The sequence below is a fragment of the Centrocercus urophasianus genome, unplaced genomic scaffold (genome assembly GCF_019232065.1).
Source record: "Centrocercus urophasianus isolate 14NV4802_14NV808 unplaced genomic scaffold, USGS_Curo_1.0 seq_10, whole genome shotgun sequence".
Lineage (NCBI taxonomy): Eukaryota > Metazoa > Chordata > Aves > Galliformes > Phasianidae > Centrocercus > Centrocercus urophasianus.
The window spans coordinates 55849751-55875556 of record NW_024884142.1 but is presented as its reverse complement, the minus strand read 5'-3'; the positions used below and the strand labels follow the sequence as shown (position 1 = coordinate 55875556).

Here is a 25806-nt window from a genome sequence, read left to right as displayed (position 1 = left end):
CTTAGTTGCTTTTATTCTGCTCTTTTGGAGGTAGAAATGGTGTTTCTATAGAGAAGGAACAGTCCTATAATTAAGCAGAGTATAAGTTTTGGGAGATCTGGAACTTTTGTTTTCGGCAGAGATTTCCCATATTTCTTCTGTCATTTTGAGAACAAATTAATTTTTCTTTCCAAATTTAATTTTTTAGGAGGTTTCTTTTCTCTTCCTTTTTTTTTTTTTTTTTTTTTTTTTTTTTTTTTTTTTTTTTTTTTTTGTGGACTCTAAAATTCCTGGGGGACCTGAGGAATTTGAGAGAATACAGAAAAGCAAGAGTATATATGTGAATGAAGTATCTTTTGATTGGAGTAGCTGATTATGTTCATTTTGATAAACATCACCGTCGTTCCAGACATCTTCACAGTAGAGCTAGTTTAAGACTGCAGTAAATGTTAAAATGGTTTTAGGCAAGAAGGTCCCTTTTTCTTCGTTTTTCCTCTTTTCTTACCAAACATCTCAGACCCGATGCCAACCCAAAGGAATCTTTTCTTCTCTCAGAAGAAAGCGGGCATTCAGTGATGGGCTTTGAGGGTAACTGCACAAACACTGCTATTTGGAAAAAACTCTGTGATTTATAAATAACCTATTTTGCTCCTTCTAGATGAGGAAACTAATGCTGGACTCAGTATAGTATGGATTAATTAGAGAAAAGAAGCAAATTATGTTAATTGCCACAGGCAACAGAGGGAATATTAATGTACTATAGTAGGAAACTAAATAAGTATCATAATATAGGACATTTAATTCATTTTTATAGTATCTATAAGTGATCCAGTTGTGATCAAATGTTTACACAGTTTCAGAAGTGTGGCAATTTTGTCCCTTCCAATATTTTGAGGCTGCATTTCTGATAGATCTTAGCATGATTGCTCAGCATCCAGCTGAAGCTTACATCTGTTAAACATTAGTGAGATCTTTCCTTTGGATCCAAGGGATAACTGTGCCTGTAAGTAGGAAACCATTTTGCAGAGGATGAGAGAGGAAAGACCGGAGATTCTTGGTATTTTATAAAAATAGCTATTTGAATTTGAATAAAGCCACACGTTTTAACATAAACAAACAAAAAATTGAGTTGACCTAAATTCAGTAAGCTAGTTGCTTGTCTTATTTACTGATTAGTTAATTGCCAGCAATTGTTTTTCCTTCCACAAATATGGAGGGGCAGAGCGTTCCCAGGCTCCACACAGCACGTTGTTTTATTTAGCTGAAATTTATGCATATTAAAATGCACATTAAGTATTGATCTCATGACCTTAGGAAGTGAACTCTTGCACAAATTTCCCCCCCCCCCACGCCAGCCTTGAATTCTGCTTCATTTCATGCATTGCTTAGCCTTTATTTCTGAGCTGTAGTGATTTTAATCTGTTTTTATAATGAACAGAAAACATAAATGAGACTGAAGACTCGAATGAATTGTCTTCTGAAAGCAGAGAAAACATTGTTTGTAGCCAAGTCCTAAGAAGCAAAGGATTTCCTAAAATTCTTTGGGATACGTGGCAGACAAGAACACAGTTTACAGTGTTTCAGAATATTGTTGAATCAACAAAAATGGAGTGTGTGGGAATGTTTCAACTGAAGGCATGTGTGGTTCAAGGACTAAATGAAAGATATTTAGCAAGGACTTAATATTCTTTCATTTTCCCACGAAATTAAAGTATGATGAGTGGTGTTCTGCAAAAGTAAAAGCTTAATGGTTTGGACAGATACCGCTTTTAGGGCCAAATGTTAACTCTGTACCAAGTAGCCACCAGCAATTTTGGCAACTTCTCTTCAAGTTCTAAGACTAAATATAGATGTTTTAAGAAGATTTAATCCTCAGATTTTTTAGGGGGGTGGGACAAACAGTTTATGAAATTTGTTTATGTGTAGATATTTTCAGTTTGAATTGCAAGCAGTATGGTATGCTTTTAATGGTCTCAGTGAGTTGCTGTTTAGAATATGCTAATCTTTGGGAAGAATGAATATGGACTTGAATAACTCTAAATCATGATATCTAGTGTAGTGAGGGGAAAAAATAGCACATCCATATACTTGTTCAGAAGGAGTTTTAAAACACTGCATTTATGCTGTGGTTCAATACAAGTTTGAAAAACAGAAATTCATTGATCTGTGCATCTCCATTTGCTTTGTTTAGGCCAGGTATGAGGACTTGAGTACTATGTGGGGTAGAAGGAATGATGCATGCCCACATATAAGCTTGTCTGTAAGTCTGTTCTATTTGTGGTATGCGATGGAGGAAAGGTGCAGTGCAAAAATAGGGGCTTAGTTGTGGTGTGAAGGCCTGTTGAAGTTTCTTATTGCAGAAAATGCCTACCAGATTATTAGTGCAGCTGCATGAGTATCCATGGGAATATTCAGGGTTTAATATAGCATACTGGATTAAAGACTAATACTTTAATTAAAGCTACCACTTTTTAATGAGTTTTCCCCAAACCCTTCGCTGCTGATTGCTGATACAGACCTAATATGAAGTGCATCTTTAAGGTTGCTTGCTGTTGGCAATTTTATGAAATTGCTAATTCTACTTCACAGTTTACAGGACAGCTGACTAGCAACTGTGAAATTTAACAGAAGCCTGCACAGTTCTGACTGGGTTTCTCAAGATATTAATCCAAATAACTTATGCCAGCGACCTGCTGAAAGTCTAAACCTTTAATACATATAAATTAAGTTTTGTAAAAATTGTGTTTTTTTTTTTTTTTTTTTTAAAAAAAAGGCTTTAATTGATTAAGCATCTTTTGCAGATGCTGTCTTATTTTCTTACCAGTTCATATGTTTCAGGTTTTCAGCTGCAAAAAAGATCCTGTGAAAAGAATTGCCTGGACAAATTCAGGAATAATATAATAAGGATTTTGTATATTCTGTGGTCAAAGAATTCTTTTCCAAGTTTTTGATCTCGAGATGTTGAACAAAAATTCTTATCTCTACCCTTATTTAAAAGTCAACCCAAAGACAAGCTGCTTGCCCCTACTTTCCCCTATGCTCCCTCAAAGCAGTCAGTTCTTTCCAGCTGCCATCTCCTATTGTTGTGGTCAGATGATCAAGGAAAAGTGTATGCTTCCTTTTGTGTCCAGTAGATAGGAGTTCTTAACTGATGACTGCTGCTTTCTTTCTGACATAAAGGAAATGAATGGGCAGCAGTGATTATAGCACATCTGTTGTTTTCTGTTGAGCATCCTGTACAGCAGTGAAACTGACTTGAAGACAACTTTTTTTTTCCTGTTCAGGACTAGTTAGTAGAGGGGATATGGGTGACATGTGACAGCATTGTTCCTTTGTCACAGGTGTAGTCAGAGCAGAAAAACAAATAACTGGGACAGAACGACTTGTTTATGTTTTACAAATAAGTATGTCTTACAAAAAAGCCCAGTAGTTGCAAAAGCTTTGGGGATGTACCGCCCTTCGGTTGCCCTGGGTAGAAAATGAGTTCTGCCTTCGTGGTGTAGTTTCTGCATGGTAGGCACTTAAGATGGTTCTTTATATCATAAAGATGTGAATGGAAGCGGGGTGCTCTCAGTGCAGCCCCTGATACTCTCTGTGAGACCCTTTGATTGTGTCTATGGGAAAGTGTTTTCCTCACTCTCATCTAACACAGTGTGTGAGAAAGCTGTTGATTGAAAGAGCTCTCTAAATCGGAGTCCTTACCACATCATTTGTTTTCCTTTATTTCTTTCTTTTGCTTTTTATTATGCTTAATTGCAGCATTTCTTGTAAGCAAGGTGCCAGTACTCTGCTTTTGCACACGCTAAATGCATTGGTACTTAAAGAGTCAGTATTTATGCTGAGTTTAGAAGGAGCTGTTTAACTAAATCTAGTGTGCTGGGTAGTGCTGCCCTCTTTCTTTGGAGTTTCTGATGATGTGTGCCTGCTAAAATTGCCTTTTGTTTTTTTCTTTCCCCCTCAGTGTGTACGTGTATCTTTTTTTCCCCAATCCTTTCTTGCCATTTGACATACCAAGATCATCTTTGCCCCTTTCTTCTTGAGGATCTCCTTCAATTAATGGGGGGGTATTGAAATGTACAACTTTGTATGCCTAAGATGCTTTTTAGCTGGAGGCTTACAGCCTTTTTAGAGCTAAGCAGGTTTTTCAAATAACAGGTGCACATGTCCACTAGAGATCAGAAAAATGAGCAAGAATAAACAGTGCTGTAAACGAACATCAACATAGTTAATGATGCCATAAATCAATCATGCTGCAATTATGGCCTAGAGGTACATATGCACTTACGGTGTTGGCAAAGCAGGTATCAATGTGATCCCTTCCTTGGGTGCTACTTCTACCTGCACCCTAAACACAGACTGTGCAGAGTAATTAACTGTATAGTGGTCCAGCATAGCAAAGGTTAAACTTCTGTCATGGCTTGCTTTTTCCTGTAAGTGTGAATGGCTGTTATTTTAGAAAGCATTATTATATCAGTTCCAGCCAAATGCACTTGCATGAACTTCTGAGGAGATATTTGATGATATTCAGAACACATTTCAGAAAATTGATGTTTTCATGTTTCTGAAAAAATAAGCTACATAAAAACAATTTTGAGTCTGTCTTTCTCTCTGTTTTTCCATCTTTCTGTCTTCCCATCTTCCTTGTAGTAAATTTAGTCTTTGTGGGTTTTTTTTTTTTTTTTGAATGGGGGTGCGGTGGTGTTTTGTTTGTTTTTGATAGGCTTGTCTGAGAGTAATTTAAGCAATTAAATAATCCTTTTGTTTTCTGAATGAGATATACAGAGCCACTGTTCATGCCTCCAAAGCCTTTCAAGCACTTAGGCTATCCCCACAGGATTTCGGACTTATCTTGCATCTGCTGGCAAGCATTATGTTGTAGCTAAATATTAGTCATGGTACTAGCCAAGTAATACAGGAAAACCCCATACAAATCTGTATTTGCTATATTTGCTCCTTTTTTATTTTTTAAATACTGTTCAAGGGACAGTGTTAATGTTTATGATAAGTTTTAAGAATCATAGCAGTGCCTCAGTGCAGTGTGTAGAACCGTCTCTTGCAATAAACTTTTGACTATTTGTGAGACTTGGTATATTCCATTTGCTATACAGAGGTTTTCTAAAATGCATGTATTATGGAATCCAGGCTTTGGGAATGGCTGTGACATCTTTCATCCTGAGCTAAGGATGCAGTAGGTGGCTTGTAGCAGGGCTGGAGATTGTTTTACAAAGACCTCAAAGAAAGCTCTTTGTTTTGAGCATCGATGACTGTATGCTTAGAACAAAATCCTTACAAAAATACTTTTGGGGCAGATACTCACCAGAGCATTGTGATTCATAGCTATTCAGTAAAAGAAACTGTAGCATGAACTTCAACCCTGAAAGAAAGATTAGCTACTGCCGTTATCAGTACAGACATCACTTTGAAGATACTGAACATCTGGTTTCCTTCTGGGAGAATTACATTTTGTCCACTTGACCCTTTGTAAAAGTAAATATTTATAATAGTTACATTTTGTAGGGATTTTTTTTTTTTTTTAATCTAATACATGGGGAAAAAATTCCTACTTTGCATACTTAGCTGGAGTAGCATAAGTGCAGTACCTTAAATGCTGTTTGGTTTTCTATTTGTGAGTTTCTTTTGTAATTCATAGTAATACCAGAATAGAGTCTATGCTTTCCCTTCCTTCCTTCCTTCCTTCCTTCCTTCTTTCCTTCCTTCCTTCCTTCCTTCCTTCCTTTTTTTTTTTTTTTGATAAAGCATTTATCTCTTTCCTCGCTCCCTTGTTACCTCCCAAGAGTGTGTTTGTTGCCCCCACAGACATTTTAGATGCAAGGATAAATCCAGCCTGAATATTATGATTAGTACATAATAATAATTTAGAAATGTGAAGTTGACTATTAAGTATAGTATATTTTGTATTTGAGCATCTCTGCCTTCCATGATCAAATGGAGTCTGAAGACTACTGGAGATGTGTATTCTAATCCTGTTTTCAAGTTTAAATAGAAAGCACCTGAAGTCATAGTTATTATATTTGTTTCTTCTATTTAGAAAGTTTTGGAAAAAAAAATACTCTTCATGCATTCAGATTTAAACACTACAATTGCTTGTTTTGTGGAAGTATAACAGTGAGTGAGTGTCCATTTTTAAAGGACACAATGTGTAGCCGCTTCAGTAAAAAAAAAAAAAAAAGCATTAGGCTTTGTGAGATATTGCACTTGAAAAACATTAGAAAGTGTAGTCGGATTTTTTTTAAGCTTTTTTTTTTTTTTAAATATAGGACTTCACAGAACTGGTGCACATTCTCTTGTCAAAATAATAATGCTATTTAAAACTGAGTCTTACATTTGGCAGGAAGTTCTGTTGGTGTGTTTTTTATCCTTTTTATTTATACATATGAGTTAAAGTCTTCCAATGATTTTTCTTAAAACAAAACAAACACACACACAAAAAAAACCCAAGCATTTTCAAAATTCTACATTTTATTTTTCTGTAAGTTAGGAAAATAGTTGTCTGGCAGTTCCTAGTATACTGATGTTTGTTTTGGGGATTTGTTTCCATAGAAGAGGTTCGTTCTTTGTTTTAATATGAACAATCTGACAAAAATGTTAGAATGGTTTGGATTGGAAGAAACCATTTAAGAACATCCATTTCCAACCCCCTGCTATAGGCAGGGACACCTCCCTCTAGACCAGGTTGCTCAAAGCCCCATCCAGCCTGTCCTTGAATGTTTCTAGGTAGGGGGCATCCACAGCCTCTCTAGGCAACCTGTTCTGGTGTCTCACCGTGCTCGCCGTACAGAATTTCTTCCTAACATCTAGCCTAAATCTACCCTCTTTCAGTTTTAAACCATTTTTCCTTTGTCCCTTTGCTACGTGCCCTTACAAAAAGCCCCTCCTCAGCTTTCCTGTAGGCCCCCTTCAGGTACTGGAAGGCCACTATAAGATCTCCCTGGAGCCTTCTCTTCTCAAGGCTGAGAAGCCCATCTTTTTTAGGTCTGAGATACATTGCTTATGTAATGGGCACCATTACTGCCTTCCTTTTTGTTGGATGTACTAATGCTAAAGGTATATTAATCTTTGGGGTGAAGTAAAGCCTTCAAAAGATAGCGTGCCACTTCAGAATAGAGAGCTTTTGATCAGGTGAGTTAGAGGATAGTAGAAAGTATTTGTGCCAAATCTGCATAGAATCTAACCCAAAACTTAAGAGTTTTCTGCGTTTATTTTGAGAATAAGATCATAGTTCTAAAATTTGCCTCGTGCACCACTCTTTATGACAAATTATATTACAGCAGACTTTAAACAGGACATTATAATTTGAAAATTTATTGTCTCTCTGAAACACTTCTGGTAACACAAGATATAAAGCTATTAATTTGGATAGAACAATGAGTTCTTTATGAATTGGCAGTAACTCATTTTAAATCTGGTCCTAAATTAGTGATGATCAAGGGACAGTAGTCTGCAATAATGACCATCTTCAAGAGCTACTTAATCTGTAGTAATACACTGGTGCTATTCATAATATCCATATTGCTACTATGCATATAAAAATAAATAAAACCTGGACAAAAGCATAAAATTCACATAATCAAACAGTCTGTCGTCTTTGACTTTGTAGTTTTTGGGGGTGTCTCTTGTTTTTCCTTGAATCAACAGTGGTAGACCTACTGGCCTCAGACTTACCCTGAATAGCATAGAGGTGGAGATTTTCTGCTCTGCCACTGGAGTGAGCCTGACTGCTCTGCCAGAAGTAAGATAATCTTAGGAAGTGAATTTATCATTGTGTTATTTTCTGTTTTCCAGTTATTCTCCAGTCCTGAGAAATGGACTTCTCCTGCCCCCAGGAGGAATAAATGTCATGAAACCAAAATGTTTGCCATTCTAGGGACTAGAGGAGCCCCACACTAATGCTTGATTAGCCATTGTGCCATGTAATATGTATGATAATCAAATGAGTCCTCAGATCTTTGTTGTTACTCATTCCGTGCACCTAGGTTGCAACCCTAAATGTAGTTTAAACACCTGAAGTTGTAGTTGTCATAAAGCTTTTTTACAACCTTTCAGCACTGAGCGACGTGTACATTTCTCAATATTGTTAAACCATATTTTGTCTTATCTGTACCCTTATCAGGTGCAAGGATATAGATACTTGAGCAAATTCTTTAGTGTAAATAACTGAATGTGTGAGGGAGGCATGAAATTCCTCTGCATGAGCAGTTTCCTTCCCTGGTTCCCTGGATATTACTTTTCAAAGATGAGTGATATAATCCTGTTGTGTGCTTGGTGGAAATGAGATAAATAGCTGGGGCTTTTCCTTAAAATGAAATTGGCATTGCTGATAGAAAAAATCATGCTTAATTCTGTGTTTATTGAAAGCATAATGTCAGTATACATTTACGTACATATAAATAGGCATAATGTAAATATTGCAATATCTCTATAGTATTGTACTTCCTGCAGTTGATCTTTATCTGTAAAAGAAAACAAATCATTTTCCCTTGATGATTATCTTGTGTTAATCTAAAATTGCTTAGTTGTATTTTTAAAGATGTTGCTTGTGATAGATGTTTTGGAGATGACAGTGTCCACTGGTACTTTGATAGGCTGAATTAAAGATGGGAAATTGACAAAGTATATCTCTTACCATATATGAAGTATTAACACTTAATTTGTGCTATTTGGATTTTCCACACAGCCTACAGTACCAGGCTCACACTTACAAATAAGATGCATACAAAAAATACAAATACCCTGAAATTAGTCTTCCCAGCTCAAATATTTTAACATACATATAATGCTTATGGCTTCTAAGGAAGCCATCATAGCCTGTGGTTTGCCTTCTGACTTAGTGAGGAGGTAATTTCAGCCTTCTTTTTACTACTTGGTGCTTCTGCTAATATCTGAGCGGAGAGGGAAAATACTGCTTTTTGCAGCAGCTCTAACAGCTTTTCTTTCCCAGAAGCAGAACAGGGTGCCAAAGGATATAGATGATCACACACACAGGTTGCTGCTGCTCTCATGAACCAGAATGGTTTTAGCAAGGCCCAAAATCGAATTTAAAAGTTGTCAAAAAGTTTGAAGTTGGTAGTTACAAGTGATTTATAATAAATAATCAAATGCTTGAACTTGCATGTAGATTTTGCCTTCAGCCACTTTGGGAAAAGGCAAAATAGCCCTAGAAGCATTACAAAAAGTATGTTCTGTAACCCTCTGGGGTTTACGTAGTCCAAATCTTGTTCCTCGTCTTCGCTCGTTTTTATCTCACACCTATGTTGAAAGTAAAACCAATTAATAAAATTGCTTGGATAGAAGTACTATATAGATACCTGCTTTAAAATAGATAAAATATTTCTTACATTTAGATCAAAAGCTTTCAAGATTTCCCAAAATTACTAGTAATTTTGAAATTTGGTCATGACTTCAACCTGAACTGAAATGATTTTTTGGAGAATGTCAGGTTCCTGTTTTCCACAAATTAGCGCAGATTCCTAAGTGACTAAGTGACTAAGTTTTGAAATGTTTGGCCTTACTTTTGTAATACAGTGCCTTGCAGCTTCTTCCCTAACTGTATTCGCCTTTGCTAAAGCTGTGAAGGAGTTGGAGTTAAGCAAGCAACAACAACAAAATCCAGACCACAACAAATCTCACTTCTATTAAGGATCTGCTTTCCATTTCATGCCAGCATTACCCTGACAGCGTCAGAGGGACTGCCCAAACCTCAGACTCATGTGTTCCCTGAGGTGGTATCTTGATCAGTGGTATCACTGCAAGTGAGCTGGGATAAGTGGGGGAGGTAGGGACCAAGGAGAAGAAAAAACTTCTGAACAGCAGAATTTGAAACTGGCGTGGCAATAGTTTGATTGATGTGCCGTGACAGGTTGGCACTTATAGGGGAATGAGAACCCATGTTTGGCAAGAAATGCTGGCAGCTTGGTAATAGCCCTGGGACCACCATACAAGTTGAGGGGAGGGCAGGGAGAAGAAGATGGAGATGAGAAGGAGGTGTAATGACTGCAGTCAGATCTAGAGGAACAAATGCTTCTTTCTCTAACTGCTCCTATTGCTTAAATGGAGTAAGGCTTCTGGGCTGCATAAACTCATTTGCTTGTGAAGTAGGATGGTTTCCTGCTTTTTCTGGTAATATACACAGCCCTTTATGCATTTGAAATTTTAAGATACAACAGAGTCTTCTTTTCTTTTTTAATTTTGCCTTGCTGAATATGCTGACATCATCTGGGAGCCCAGATGCTGGTCTTACTTTGCCGTTCCGCCTGCTGGATCCAGCTGAAACTTGGAGTCATTAGTATGCACTTCATGTGTTGGCATCCTCCAGAATGCAGAATGTGGAATAGACAGCAAGAATGGAGGAACGGGTATTTTTATGTACCAAAGGCTGAATTACTTAACTTGAAACAGCATTTACTGGAGCATGTTTGTGTTTTTGCTTCAGCAAATCAGTATTTAATATTTTAATAAAACATTAAGGCTTATAAATGTACATATATTTAGTTGTATATCTTGGCTGGGCTTTAGGTTTGTTCCTCCATCACTGAATACGGGAAGCTATTTTGTAAAAGGTTCACCTAAGTTATTTCTTCCCTTAAAAAGTGGAAGAAAAGGAACTTTCATCTGAATTCATTGGGCTTAGCTCAGAGAATTCAAAAGGCTTTGGAAATTCACTGAAGTTCTTGATACCAAATTGAGTAATATCCCCTTGAGTATTTACTTCAGTCAAGTCTGTTTGGAGATTTCTCCCTCTCCTCATCCCCCATTCTTATTTGTATTGATTTCCAGTACTAGATAAAATGGACAAAGAAATGATAGAAAAGATGAGTTCTCCAGAAGCTTTCTTATTCTTGTGGCCTAACTTTGTGTTCTGTGTTTACATACATTGAAGTAAATGGAACAGCTGAGTTTCATACTACAGATATCACTCTGTCAGTGGGAATTACACTGCCGGGGGAAAACAATGTAAGCCATGGCTTTTATTTCTCTCTGAAACCACACCGTTGATATACACGTCATAAAAAATGACTCAATATGAAAGAAGTATGTGTGATAGTTTCTTATTGCTGGTTATGGTATAAGATTTGATACAGTACAGTACAGTGATTTGTTGACGTTAACTTATTTGTATCCTTCCATACTTCTAACACAGTGCAAAATATTTATGTGCACTTGAAACTTCTTGGTGTGATTTTGGGAATTATAGTGGTTTTAGCTTGTTTAAGGAAAATTGAATTGCTTTTTGTAGCTAGTTGCTCTTTCTCATCATCTTTCTGAGGATAGAAATGAAATACTTGATTTCTCTCTTCTCATGTTGTTTACGTATAAATGTGCTGCATCTTTTACTCTCTTAAAACTTCCCCAGGTGAGAAAAGGTAGGAAGAGAAACATCTCTGTGTCAGTGATGGCAGTTCTAACAACACAAGAGCAAGGAAAGCTGACTGTTCAATGTGTGATGGGTTTCTGATTCTCTAATAGTGGCATAAAAAGCTTCACTTCCCGGTGTGGTTAAAAAGGAAACTTAAAGTTGGTTTTCAGCACTGGTGTGAACTATTTTGGGGGAGAAGAGAAGATAACTAGGATTCCAAAGTGAGAAGTGTTAATAACAGAAATTTTTAAAAAGGCACGTAGTCTTAGTATTGTCTAACGCTTCTCAAAATGTAAGGTAACACTGGTGGAAATCCTTTATTGAATACCACAACTGTATCCAAACATGTTTCCCAATGGTCATGTACTTCAGATAATTTTAAATCTAAAGTGTGAAAGGATTTGGGGTGATTTTTCTCCTATCTAATGGAAAACTGCAAAGCAACATTCATTTCACCAAAAAACGTCTCCTGGCACCAGCTGTGAAGATTTTTGCTTCAAGAAGCTTAACAGATCTCTGGAAGACTCAGCGTTTGTGTACTCTTTTATGATCTGTTGGTAAAATAATATCAGACGACTATTATTTTAATACATAATAGGTATTTATTTGGTACTATGCTCGAAAGCTAGGCCGAAGTACAAAATTGTGATTAACCAGAGACTAAGCATGAATGAGTGTTTTAAACTATAGTTTTAAACTATATAGTTTCTCTGTGCTCTTCACTAGGAATATGCATTTAAGTGCCACAAATGTAGATAGGGCTAATCTTGCAATTGCAGGACTCTGCTGATCTGGGGATGTGATATGCAAAGCTCACATATACAGAGAGAGGGCCTTGGCTCACCATAGCAATTAGTCCAAGTATTCTGTAGGTAACTGCCAACTTTGGCTCTAAAAATGTATTATTTGCAAGTCACACTTCAACACTTTTGCTCTGGAGATGTTTGATAAATAATGTAGTGTTTTTACAGGAAATGTCCCAATCTTAGTTACGAAGCCATTCATTCGACAACTTACTTACAAGAGAGTGTGCTCAGTGCTGTTAGTTTATATTTTACTGATTTTCTTTTTTCCATGTGTATGCAGTGTGCAAATATATAACTAAGTATGTACACCCAGACATACATGCCTATGCAGTAGGGAGAAGGAGATGAAGGAGCATGCAGTGGTCCTGCTGCCAGGGCTTGGGAGGCAGCCAACGGCAGTACTTGGATACTGGAACATGTCAGAGTTGAGAAAGGTTTATCCATTGAATGTTTTATGGTCTTTGTACTGGTGTTTTCCTAATTTCGTGTACTCTGTGATGAAAACAAAACCCCAGACGTTTCCATTAATCACACTTCATGAAAAAAGCCGGATGGTCTTTTTCTGATGGCTGCAAGGAGAAAAATATGTTTTACAGGGTACATACATTTAAGTAGCTTCATTATGAATAACTGTACTTTGGCTAGTAGCTCAGATGACGCTTTCATGAAAAGCCAGCTTGGATATTCTTTTTCTAATAACTTTAAAGTCCATCTCTCAACCTCCCAACTCACCAGTAATATTCCTCTCAGTTATACAAGTCCATTGCAATTGCAGGAAGCTCACAATCAGCTTTCAGGGAGTCCTTTTCCTGACACTGAGTCACAAACTGCATCCATTCCTTTCCTTGCAAATATAATGGAGTCGCCATTTCTAAAGATGAGAGAAAAGAACTCAGCGAAGGATCTAAGTGTGATAGTTATTCATTATGGCTTGAAGTAGGCTTCCCTTTTGTGAATAAGAGGCAGCAATGCCAAACCAAACATTTTAGTTTTTATTTTTTTTGGTCTAGCTTTCCAGAACAGTTTATAGATGAGGGGAAAAATATTTCTTCCTCTTGTTTACTTATTACAAGGTGAATGAACCTTCAGGACAGTGCCGACATTTTGTCTTTTCTAAGTATGATCTACTTTTGAAACTTTTGCTTTGCGTTGTCATTTTTTTTTCCCCTGTAAAATAACATACAAAGTTATTTCTTTAAAACTGTATAGTGTAGCCAAATATATTATGAGCATTTTATTTAAGAGGTAAAAAAGCATAGTTAGAGTTGTTACATAACAATCACGCTATTGCTAGCAAAACTAAAGAAAAATAATTGCACCGTGAAAACTATGTGTGTAAGAGAATAGGTTGTGATTTTGGTTTGGTAGAGAAACATACTTCTGGTTTCTATTTTTCTCCTCCTCTTTCTTTTTTGGGGGGCTTTCAGAAAGATGTGTTTAAATGGAGAGAAGTGATGCCTAAAATAGATGGCTCTAAAATGGATGCATCTCTACTTATATTTTTATAATGCGTTGAGTTGTTCAGTGGAATTTGAGGATTTACTTTCGGATGCACTCTCTCTATTTCTTAAACTGTTCATGACTGCAGTTTCAAGGTTATATGACTTTAGGGAGACTTTGTTCCTTATCTCAGTGTTTTGACTCTGGCCCTACTCAGAATGAAAATAATTACGAATTTTATTTGTCTCATAGATATTATCTTTTCTACTGACCTTAAAAATATCAAAGAGCTTTTCTTTAAGAGGGCTATGAAACCTTCATATGAGACACAACAAGATAAATAAACCCAGAAGAACTTCAGTTATTATCATAGTTGTGTGATTTCAGGAGAGGCTACCCTATGGAACATGCACAGTCAGATGTCCTCCCCAAGGTGACAACAAAGTTTTTTCCCTTTTTCTATGACATAAATATGACAATGTTAGTGAACTTTAGCTGGTTGTCAAGAAATGCTCTGGAGCAGAAACAGATATCTGAAAATGAAGTGCCATAATGTGAAAGGCTTGCAGACATGGTGAGTATGTAAGTACCTGAGAACAAAATTATTCAGATGTGTTTGAATCTCCATGTGGAAATGGGTTTGAGTTTGTTTAATGCTTTGTGTATTAAAACTTGCAATCATTGTCATGTAACTTTCTTGCTGAGATTGGATTCTTTGTGTTGCAACAACACCTTTTATTCCTTGCAGGCTGTTTCAGTTTCATTTCCTCTGCTAATTGAGTGTGGAATGATGAATTTGCACAACAGTGGACAGAATATAGTGATATCCTAAGCACAGGGATCAAGCAAAAAGAGAGTGTAGCTAGCACACAACCTCTGTAACAGAAAAGCAATTTGCAGGAGACTTAAAGCCCGTGAAAGCAGGTATCGGGTATTAACCAAATCAGCATCTCTCCCATTATGTGAAGTTCAGGTCTTTGAAAAGGAATTCGAGCAACTCTGAGAACAGTGCTGAAATTCTTTTCCTTCAGGTGTTTTTCCATAACCATGAGCACTATAATGCAACTTTGTTATTGCTAGAATTTGACAGGTTCTTATCCAGCTTTTGGAAGGAGGGTTTAGCGTGGTTTTTTTTTTTGTTTGCTTTGTTTGTTATTGTTTTATCGGTAGTGATGTGGGTTTTTTTTTTGTTTTTTTTTTTTTTTTGTTTGTTTGTTTTTTCCTCTTCTGTTTTTTCTTCTCCTTTGGAAACAGAGATCTTGAGCATCTGTAGTTGTTTTTGAAACTTTTCTTATGAGAAAGTGAATTTTATAAAAAGAGGAGATGGCATTGAAGAGCAGATTTCTTTGATAGAGTAGTACTTAGTAGATTCTTGCTACTAACTCTGCTTGTAGGGCTTTGCTAGGCTTGTCTGTTAGTCTATAAATATTTGGGCGCTGATCTCCTTGTCCTGGTTTTCATTGTTTTCCTTCAGAGTGTGTTTCAGGAATGTCTCATGCTAAGATATTTCACTCAAGTCTGTCTGTTTTCACAAGTTCACCTTCAAAAGAGGTGTTCATTGTGTCAGACTATGCATGCAAGTGAAATGTGATCTTTTGATGTCTTTGTTTGTATGTTGTTTTTTTTTTTTTTAACTTTTCTGAAGACGAAGGAGTCCTGCTGAGATTAATTTCACTGTACAAATGCATGAGAGAAGGAAGGTGTGATCATGTATTTTGAAAAATATAGAGTTCTTAGAGTAGAAATCTGTTTTACTCTGATGATAGAAAGCTTAGAAATAAGCAAAAGGAGATGGAATGTCTTGGCAAGTAGGCTATCTAAACACAGATCAAGACTTGAGCAGTAAGCAGGACATATCAGACACCAGAAGGTGTAGAGTTTTGTAGCACTTGCTTGGCACGCTGGCCAGAAGGGACAGGCAGTTTCAACTGCACACACTTGGTTTGTCTGTTTCATTGTCAGTAGCAGCTAGTGCCACCTGCGGGAACTTTGCTGGAACAGGTGGTGTTAGCATTCAGAGGTGCAACACCATTAGGAAACCGGATGGGAATGTGCTATCAGAACTTTGTGTCACCATAGAAGAGGTACTACAGGCTTTTTTCTATCAGTTTGTTATGGTATGGCGTGATTACAGCAGTGTAGGGCTGATCTCTAAGCAAAGTTACATGTTCAAAAGGTGATATTTAAAAAAATATTTACTAACAGTTGATCTTTAAGAAGTAAAAGTGATAGTGGTTAATTATACTAAAATAATGTCATATAATCTGCTCAAAAATGACTTGAGTTAGAAGGCTTCCACTTCTGCTGAGCTGATAAATTGCTGTGCTCTACACAGAGTTAACGTATCAGAAGTAAATAATGTGTATTTCACCATTAAAACCTTGTATCTTTCTGTTTGGACTTTGAACTGATACTCCACAGGGGTATTTAGGGGTGTACAGGTTATTTGATGGACTATAAGTAGAGGTTTTGATCCCACAGAAGACCCTGCAGAGAAGGCTTTCTCTTTGTTTTCCTTGGCAGAGCAACAGCACATGGTGGTGTTAAGCAAGGAGTCTTGCAGCATGTTTGGACACTGACCAAATGTCTCGTCTTTTCAAGAAATTCATTCTATACAAAGTTTGAAGGAGAAGATTCCATGTCTTGTTCCCTCCTAGACCTTGGATCCCTTGTTACTTTGCAAAAATTCACTCTCTTGGATAGTATAGTGACATACAATGATTAGTTGCTGAACTCGATCTTTTAGTGGGTTTGAAAAACCATTGCCAAGCTCTGGGGCAGGACTAGAAATGGATTCAGAGCTGTAGGAGAGACTGGAGAAGGAAGACGTATGTGTAGCAGTTAAACCACAGAGGAGGCAGCCAGCTCATTCCTTTTGCTGGAACATTTGTGATGTTTTCAGATCCAAAACCAGTGAATTGCAGCAAACCAAAATGAAAGTGACAAGGGGAATTCTGTGCTTTGGTCTTTACTTGAGGGGAAAGAGTTGGGAATTTTTGGTTGCAGCTGCAATTTGAACAACTGACTCCAGAAACTAGTCAGAGAATGCTGTAGCCTTGTGCTGTTTTGAAGAAAGGTGGAGGAGAGGTTGTGTTGCTATGACTTTCACTGATAGGGCAAATGAGATGTAAAGAAAGTTTTGTTCCTTATTGTCAGCGTAGCTCAGATGATTTTGTTCATACCAGCTCATCTCTTGGTACAGTACCGTTGTCACTTTTGCAGCCTTTCTATGGAAAATGAGGTGCTAGGGAGACCTGCTTTGGCTACGAGACATCTTATCCCCTTCTCCTCAGCCAAAAATAGGGCTTGGAGTGCCTCAATGTGTGTTTTGATGCAGGGGAAAAGAGGGCTGCGAGAGTTTTGTGGGAGAGGACTGCTGGAGAAGGGAAGCAGTAATTCACACCCACATCCAGGGCTCACCTGGAAGGGAATGAAAGGAGCTGTTAGAGTTCTGTGCAGTTTTGAAGAACTAAATACTAACTTGAAACAACACTTTAAATATTAAACAAGTACTACTACGTTACTGGGAAAGATTGAGTGGTGATGATGCATAGGCACATCAGCAAGGCTTAATGGCATACGAGGATTTGTGTCCTCGTAATTTCTGTCCTTCCTTTCCATGATACTTAGAGTTTTTTCAATGTCATCTCTTGGTTCATGTGAAAGAACTGTGTTAGTGTTTGCATGTGATCTAGCTTTCATGGTTTATGTGACCTTGGATGAAAGCTATCCTTGTGGGTTTCAGAGTAGTAATTCTTCAGGTCCAGAAGGGAATTTGAAGGCAAACAAATTGCTAAAAACTGTATCTAGAACGGATGTTCTTCTCTAACAAAGATATATGCAGCCTTTAACAGCAAAATGTCAAGTTCTGGTCACACTAATGTGGGTGAGATTTTTGCAATAACTTTCCCTGGAATCTGCAGTTCATCCTGTGGCCTGTGACATTCTGAATGCTGTTTTTGGTCATCTGAGTGATACTGCCTTCAGAAACACATCCACCCAAGAAGTATATCATTCTGTGAGGGCTGTGGATGAGTACCAGAGTTTACTTGTTAATTTGCAGAATATGTCAAGAAAACTGCAAGTACTCCCTTTCTCCCAAGCCAATCTTACATTTCATTTTCTTTTTTTTTTTAAAGTTGTTAGCAGGAAGAATTCATCCAAATATTTAAAAATAAATGAGCAGATGGTTTTACTATTAGCAGTATTGTGTGTAATGTCAGTTGTTTCACGTGTATTAATCTGTATTTGTGGCTGTTTAAACTGCAAAAAGCTACATCTAAAAATAAAAGTCAGTATTTAAAGGAATGCCCCTGTTGATCGTGAATAAAATGGCTAAAACAGGAGCAGGTCTTAATATTAGTATTGCTGTTTGTGTCTATGGAAGACTGGAAAGAAGTGTACTGTGTATTTAAGGCTCTGTGCTGTGAGAGATTTTTTTTAAGAAATCCGATCTTCTTTGAATACGATCACTTCCAGCTCTTTGGAACAGATACAGTGAAGACGCTATTGATGTGACACAAAGGAGGAGGTTCAGATTGGATTTTGGTTTGTAATGTTAGTTGTTCAACACAAATACATAGCTGGATTCCATAGGTACCACTGCAAACAGTGCTGTTATCAGCAGTAGTTTCTTTCAATCTGCTTGATGCTTTTTTAGAATAAAGTAATTAGTTGATAAGGGAACAAAAATGGAACAGAAATCTTCTCTCTAATGAGAATCTCTCCAAGAAATTGAAAAATTGCAGTACTTCAGTTTATAATTATTTTCAATAATCACCAAATACCGTATTTTTACATTTTTAGCAAGGCATAGTCAGTTTAAGAGACCAGGAATGTATTTGTCTGCGAAATGCAGGTTTTGTATATTTGTTCTGCAGCATGCTTTTTAAAAATTATTTTTTCAATCAGTTGTGTTCTCTAACTTGGAACATTTTCTCATGAATTCAGTTATGCTGTGCTATTGACTTGGACACTGTGTTTAAAGGAAATAAGGTCTTATATTTTTCATAAAATCAAAATAAAAAAAAAATACAATTTTTAAAAGCAGGATTTTAAAAAGCAAACTTATCTACTAAAAGGAACAACAAATCTCTTGAATTAGGACTTCCCAACATGCCTATTTGGGTGGCCCTGCCTGATTATGGCCTGTGAAAATGCATGGTCATACATCTGAATATTTTTGGTTGCTCTTAAAAGATTTGCCTAATTATGAAATGTAAACTGTGTGGCTGTGTTTATTCATAAGTTATGAATACATACATCTTTCAAGTTCTCTTATTGGTATGCTCTGTGAAAAACTGCTTAGGCAAAATCACCAAGTACCCCATTGGTGTCAAGAATAGCTGGGCCAAAGGTGCAGGGATAACTTAAAGATGTGGCAATAATTAAAAATTTTTGGAAGGATCTGAAATGAATGGTTTTTAAGGTCCTTCGTATGATTGATTCTGAAATCAATAGTATTAGTAATAATAACCCTAAGTTTGCAATATAACAATTTGGATAAACAGAGCTTGATTGTTTAGCAAGAGAACAAGAATTACTTGCATTCTTTTACATCTTGCTAGCAAGCTCTTACTCTAAGTGCTGCTTCTCTGCTACATTTTTACGTGAGTCCTACATAGCCCCATTGAAAAGAGAGAAATTTATATTCCTGCTGATGAATAGTATTTATCAAAGATTTCCTTCCTAGATTAAAGTGATGAACTTCAGTATTTCTTTATTGATTTATTTATAAATGTATGGGTTTTGAGTCATTGAAACTAGGCATGTTACAGGAAAAGGGGGCAGAGTTCTATGATTCTTTAGTTAAAGCTTCTTCCTTTCAGTAGATTTGCAGTAGATTTGCCTCTCAGAGAATAAAGCAAAACAAAACTCAAAGGAAATAGATTTATCTGCATTACATGAAGAGAAAACTTAATTACTTGTTAAAATGGCTGGGAGTGATGAAGTTGGCCTTTTTCTCAAAAGGGCAAAAAAACTAGATTTTCAAGTTGTTAAGTCTATTCTGTAATTTCTAGCTACAGTATGGGAAGAATTTGCATTAATGTCAGAGGAAGGAAAACAGTTGTTTTTTGGTTGGGGGTTGTTGTTTGTTTTTTTTTTTTTTTTTTTTTTTTTTTTTTTTTTTTTTTTTGTTTTTAACAAATGTGATTTCCATGTTTTCTAATGAATTCTCTTAAAATACTGTTCTGTGTCACATAATTGACCTGACTTTACATGTGGAATTTTAAAAATTGCTGACAATGCTATGGGATAATGCCAAAGGCTATATACTGATGGAGTCAAGTTTGCATGCCACTGAGCTCCTTTGGTGTTCTTTATCTCCTGTGCAATTTAGAAAACGTCAGGGAATGGTAACACATTTCCTAGGCCATTTCTTTGCTGAAAATCATTACCTAGACAATGTTCTGAAGATGTGTTTTTTAAGGCACAAAACTGGCTTCAGCCTGGAATGTACTTGCTATCTCTTACTGCAGTGCACAGTTGCTAAACTGGTAAATCTGTGAAAAACAATTTGTGGGATAGGAATTTTCAAATTGCCTCATATTGTCTGAACAAATTTTTGAAATGAGCAGTACTGTAGCCATGGGAAGTCTGGACTTGTTCAATAAATACCATCTATTGGGGTGTGCAGTAATTAAACGATCCTGCTTTCAATTTACCATTGTGTTATTGCAAATGCTGAGGTCATTCAGTGCCCATTTGAACCCTGCTGGATTTTGTGCAGGAAGTGATAGGTCGTGCTTCACAGAGAGATGAACACAGATACTCCATTAAATTCCTGATAAGTGCATGTTGGTAGGTGTCTTACTTTCAGAGTAAAGCTTCCTGGTCCTGACTTTGGATGACAGAAAAGCAAGGGGAATAGCTTTTTTACAAGATCGGGTAGAAAGAAATGTTGGCCTGCATTAGACAAGGAAGCTTTTACTTGCATAAATGAAAGCTGGGGCAGAAGAGGTGAGAAAAAAATAAATTATTGCCACTTTTATGTCATTGATATGTCAGTAAGTTAGTCTCTGAACATTTTTATACTTTAATTCTATGCGACTCAGAACAACCAAATCCAGAAAATAAATAAATACCCTCAGTCTATTATTTTAAACATGCAGTACCCTGAATTTGCAATACAAAACAATTTATTTAAAAAGTAGAATGTATAGAAACCATTTATTTTATTTTGAAATGTATCACAGAATTAGATGCAGACTGTTTTTATTGGTGTCATTTCTTAGTCTAAATGTACTGTAGCATTAACTAGTTTCTAGTATCTTTTCAGTCACTGAATGAGTAGAATTATGAACTGATATGATATTCACAAAAATATATTGCATCATTGAATGTATTGGGTTGGATGAGCTTGCCAAGTTTTAGAGTTATTGATGTATTAATTCTATTTAACTGCTTAGTGATGATGACACAGACAATTAGTTTGGAGGAATTTGTTTGAGTAATGGACTAATTTTTTAATACCATTTTGAGTGTATGTTTCTGTTTTTCAGCAAATTTATGAAGTGTTTTTGGAGACTGCTAAGTATTCACAGTTACCTTAATTCTCTGCTGAGGGCACACAATTGCTTACTTTGTGACACTGTTCTGTTGTCATTCATGAGATCAGGTGCACAGATTTTTAGAAAACATTATCTATCATAATATAAACACTATCACTACTAATTTAAGGGAGCAGAGAGAAAACTTTTTGGCTAGTTCCAAATGTTCAGTTTGTGTCATGTTCTGCAGACAAAACACCTGAGTTATGGACAAAACTGCTTCATCAGTGGTACTATCTGAGAAAGAGCTGACAGATTTTATCTTGAGTAGAGATGAACTGGCTGATAAGGAAGTCATGCAGTGGAGTTTTCATCAGCTAAATTTGAATTAGCTGCATTAGTGAAGTCTTAAGATATGTTAGTGGATCATAGCTTCATATCTAAGGTATTTCTAAACTTTTAAAAATATGTGAATTAAATATGACAAATATAATTGCCCCGGTGAGCATATTTTAGTGACTTAAATTGCTTAAGAGATCTTACTTTTTTTTTTTTTTTTTTTTTTTTTATATATATAGTTTGCTATTATTGTTAACTCAATTCCTTTATTGCTTGTGTAGAAATGTTTTAATTCTAGTTCCGGTGATAGAATTAAGAAATAGGCAGATGCATTTAAGAGCAAAATAATTGAGTAGGAAAGAAAATATTTCTTTTCTTTGTTACTGTTCAGATTCTGCTTTACTGCAGGATGTGCTGGTGGGGAGGTCTCTCAAACCTCAGAGGGTTTGACCATCAGACCTTGTGTCTGATGAGTGTCTAAATTCTATGCTGAATCAGCTTTGTTGTGTCAACAATGCTAGAAACAGAAAGGTTCAGCAAATTCATTAAGTTCAGCAGCACATGGGTGTAAGCAACTCTTTTGTCCCAGTTCATAGATCTCCACCTAGAAACTCTCTCTTTGCTGAGTGGAAATATCCAAGCTTAAAGACTGAGGTCTACCAGATGTGCTTTCAGTCTACCATTGTGATTTATAAGAAGGTCCTTTTGTGCCTACCTGCCTGTAAATAAATACCACTGTATTTATTCACATCCGCATTACATTCTACCAAGCAGTATTGTAGATGAACTCCAGGGAGTTTTATTTACTTATGTATCTTACATCTAAACTTGGAAATGATGAAAGCTGAAAATTCATCCCGCATGGGGCAGAGGAGTGTCCTACTGAAATGTTCTGATTTTTATCGAGGTACAATTTATTTTCTTTATGTCTGTTAGGTTTTACTAAGCCTGTCTCTGCTGAGATGCCAGATAAAACACCAGGTGGTACTGAACCTGTTCCCAGGACAGAAGGTGAGTAGTTTTCTTTCCTTCAGAAACATTTAATTTTCATGAATTGTCATAGTTTTTGTCATAGTTTTTGAGAATTAATTTTAAAAAAGTATTTATTATATATTAAAAAAGTATTTATTTTCCTGAACTTTCCTTAAGAGAGAGTTGAAATGGCTTAGTCTGTACATTTTTATCTTAATAGCAGTAAATTTTCTCTTATTTTTTGTTTAACCTTTCTCCCTCTCTCTGACTCATTATCCTCGGTAGTACCACAGTACATAAAGACATAGGGACAACCAGTGGGCTGCTGGTATTTCACCTTCAGGGGAGATGTTCTGTCTCATATAAATAAGGAGCTCCTGTGGGATAAGGTCCAATTTTTAAGTGGGTCTCTGAGGCTCATAAAACCTAAGCTGACAGTCATGAGATGAGTGATACAAAGAGGAAGTATGTATCAGTGACTCCTATTGAAACAGGGAAATCTTGAAGCATTCAAGTGTTCAGTCTCTCTGAGAATTAGACATCTTTGAAATTAAGCAAGTTTGGACACTGCCTTGAGGATCTTGTTCAGTACCTTTTGAGTTTTAAGTTATTTGCATCTTTAAAGCCTTCAAGGTGGCCACCAGGAAGAGTTTGGAGTAGAGGGATGCTTATTTTCTTGGCTAGATTGTGGCAATGGTTCAAAGACAGAAAATCAGGATTCTGAACATACAAATATCTGTATATTGGTGTACTGACTTTGACTGGGATAGAGTTCATTTTCTTCATAGTAGCTGATATGGTGCTATGTTTTGGATTTGTGGAGGAAACAGTGCTGATAGCACACTGGTGTTTTAGCTGTTGCAGAACAGTGCTTGCTTAGAGCCGAGAACATCTCTGCTTCTCACATTGTCCTGCCAGTGAGGAGGCTGGGTTTGCACAAGGAGCTGTGTGGGGACAGAACCAGGACAGCTGACGCAAAATGATCCAAAGGGTATTCCATACAACATGGTGTCATGCTGAATGGTAAAACTGGAGGGGGAAATTTTCCAAGGTTTTCATTGCTTTGGGAGATACTGGGCTTTGGTAGACTGGTGGAGAGCAATTGCTTTCCTTAACTTTCAATTTTTTTTTCTTCTATTTCCTTATTAACTGGAGCACTGCAACAGATTGCCAGAGAGGTTGTGAAGTCTCTTTTTATGGAGGTATTGTAGACCCATCTGGGCGCTTGCATGTGTGACCTATTGTAGGGAACCTGTTTTAGCAGGAGCGTTGAACTCTTGAATCTCTTGAGGTCCCTTCCAACCCCTGCAATTCTGTGATTCTGTGTGATTTTATTCTTCTGTGTGAAATTCTGTAACTGTGGGACATTGCATTGCTATGCAAGGGATAGCTACGTTAGTTAAAATCCTTGCTCTCTTTCCCATAAAGCTTCCTCTGCAGCTGCCCATTATGCTTTACTGGTATACATTTTCAAGCTTTTTGTGTTGTTTAGTAGCTTTTGATACCTGTTTAGTTAAGCACACAAATAATAAAATGTCCTGCAGGTTATCAGGGAAATGTAAAGGTGGACTGCAAATTCAGTTAGAGCTATTAGGGATACTGTGGATAAATTCTTCTCTATTTATGATTCATTTTTAAAACATGCATCCCAAGTTGTCAGTTTTTATGTAATTTATACAAAATTCTTGTGAATTGAAGAAATTTACCATATTCTGGAAGAGACATAAAAAATGATCATCTGAGTCATTAAGAAACTATGCATATAAGGCTGCGTAACTGTGTATGTTGTATGTGTAAGGGAATACTTGCGCATATATATATATATATATATATAAAGGTATTTGTACATATGTATTACATATGCACCTATATTCACTTAGTCTTAAAAAGTGAGATCCTAAGAAAGCTGTTCCCAGTTAAAGGTTTTGTGTGCCAGGTGTCTGGCAGATGTATCTACAGGGTTCCCTGGGCAATGGATGTGAACACTGCTGGGCCTTCTTGGGCATGATGAACTTCACCTTTCATATTTTATCTTCAGAAATCAGCTAACTTTTTCCATCATTTTTCTTTACAGATTGTGTTGACATTCCCTTCCTCCCTAACCTAATATATCAGACTTTTGATACAAGAATGAGAAACCTGAAAAATAGATGAGGTTTTTCCTATGGATGTTTTGAGGTGAACAGTATGTTGGTTTTCATGACACTCTATGTTCTATGAACTATTAGTATGAGGAAAAAAAAATCTGAATAACTAGAGCAACTTGTAACATTTTTATCTAGATTGAAGTAACACATCTTCAGGTACTTGGTCAACAACAGCAGTAATGGACCTAAGTAACAATTCATACAATAAAATATAACTAACTAAGCATACAGAACAACGTTGACTCTTCATTTTTCAAGTTGCAGTTATTATTGTATTTTGCTGCATTTATTAGTTTACAAAGTTCTTCATGTGTTTTTTTTTTCTAATGTTATTTAATAGAAAATACTGAGTGAAACAAAATGTGGATTAATATTTATACTTTGCTTTTAATCACTTATGAAATTAATCTTTTCCTCTTAATAAAATTAAATAATGAGTAATAATGAATTTTCACTTAGGTGGGTGGTATTTTGCCCTGATTTTAATATTCTCTTCAGGACAAAACGTGCTACTGGTGTTTTCTCATGATATGAGTTAGAATTTCTATACTTTGAGAGGTTATTCCTTTAAATACTATTAAAGAACATTATGATACTGTTTGCTTAAAAGAATTGCCAGACATATTCCTGTAGCTACTCTAGCACAGACATGTAAGATAAACTTCAGTAGTCTTTGATCACATGCATCTCTTTGTTTACTCTGTGCTTATACAGTTTACTAGTAAACAGGAATGTTTCACTGGTCCGAAGTATGACTGAGTCACAAATCAGAAATGAGTTAATTTTTCAGGCTTGAAACATCACTGCTTTTATGTGCATAAGCATTTATGTGAATTGTATTATTTCCAGACATCTTACCAATGATTTCTTTTTCCGAAGAAATATTTATTCTATGAGTGGCCTTTGGAAAGGTGTGTTTGTTGTTACAAATGTCTGTTGATTAGGATTTCACATTTATAAGGGTCAAGTTGAGTTGACCAAGTGTTGGCAAGATAACAGATTATCTGGAAAGTTTTAAAAAGTCAGTGTTGCTTTAACCTAGCAGTGCCCCTCCCTGCCTCTCACCCACTGACCCACTGCTCCATATGCTCTGGTTAAATCATGAAGCACATAGAAGCAGACAATTGAGAAATGAGTTTCCTGCAATTAAGTTTCTGTAACTTAGTCCTTGACTTGAGAGTCCCCAGTGAGTGGGCAGATTATTTGCTTTACTGCTGCCTCTTCTGTCAAGCCCTTTAGAGTCAACACTTACATTTATA

General features: G+C 36.5%; 1 protein-coding gene across 6 annotated transcripts in view; it reads left to right on the top strand.

Moving 5' to 3' along the window:
• Positions 1-25806, top strand: part of PLEKHG1 (pleckstrin homology and RhoGEF domain containing G1) — a 124536-nt gene that overhangs the window by 12145 nt on the left and 86585 nt on the right. For 4 of the 6 annotated variants that reach the window (XM_042812316.1, XM_042812296.1, XM_042812304.1 and 1 more), the window contains one exon: positions 22365-22439. The exons of the other annotated variants lie outside the window; for them this stretch is intronic. In XM_042812316.1, coding sequence (XP_042668250.1) covers positions 22391-22439 — 49 coding nt within the window. In that variant the 5' untranslated portion in view covers positions 22365-22390. The remainder of the gene's footprint in view (positions 1-22364; positions 22440-25806) is intronic. 6 annotated transcript variants of the gene reach the window in all.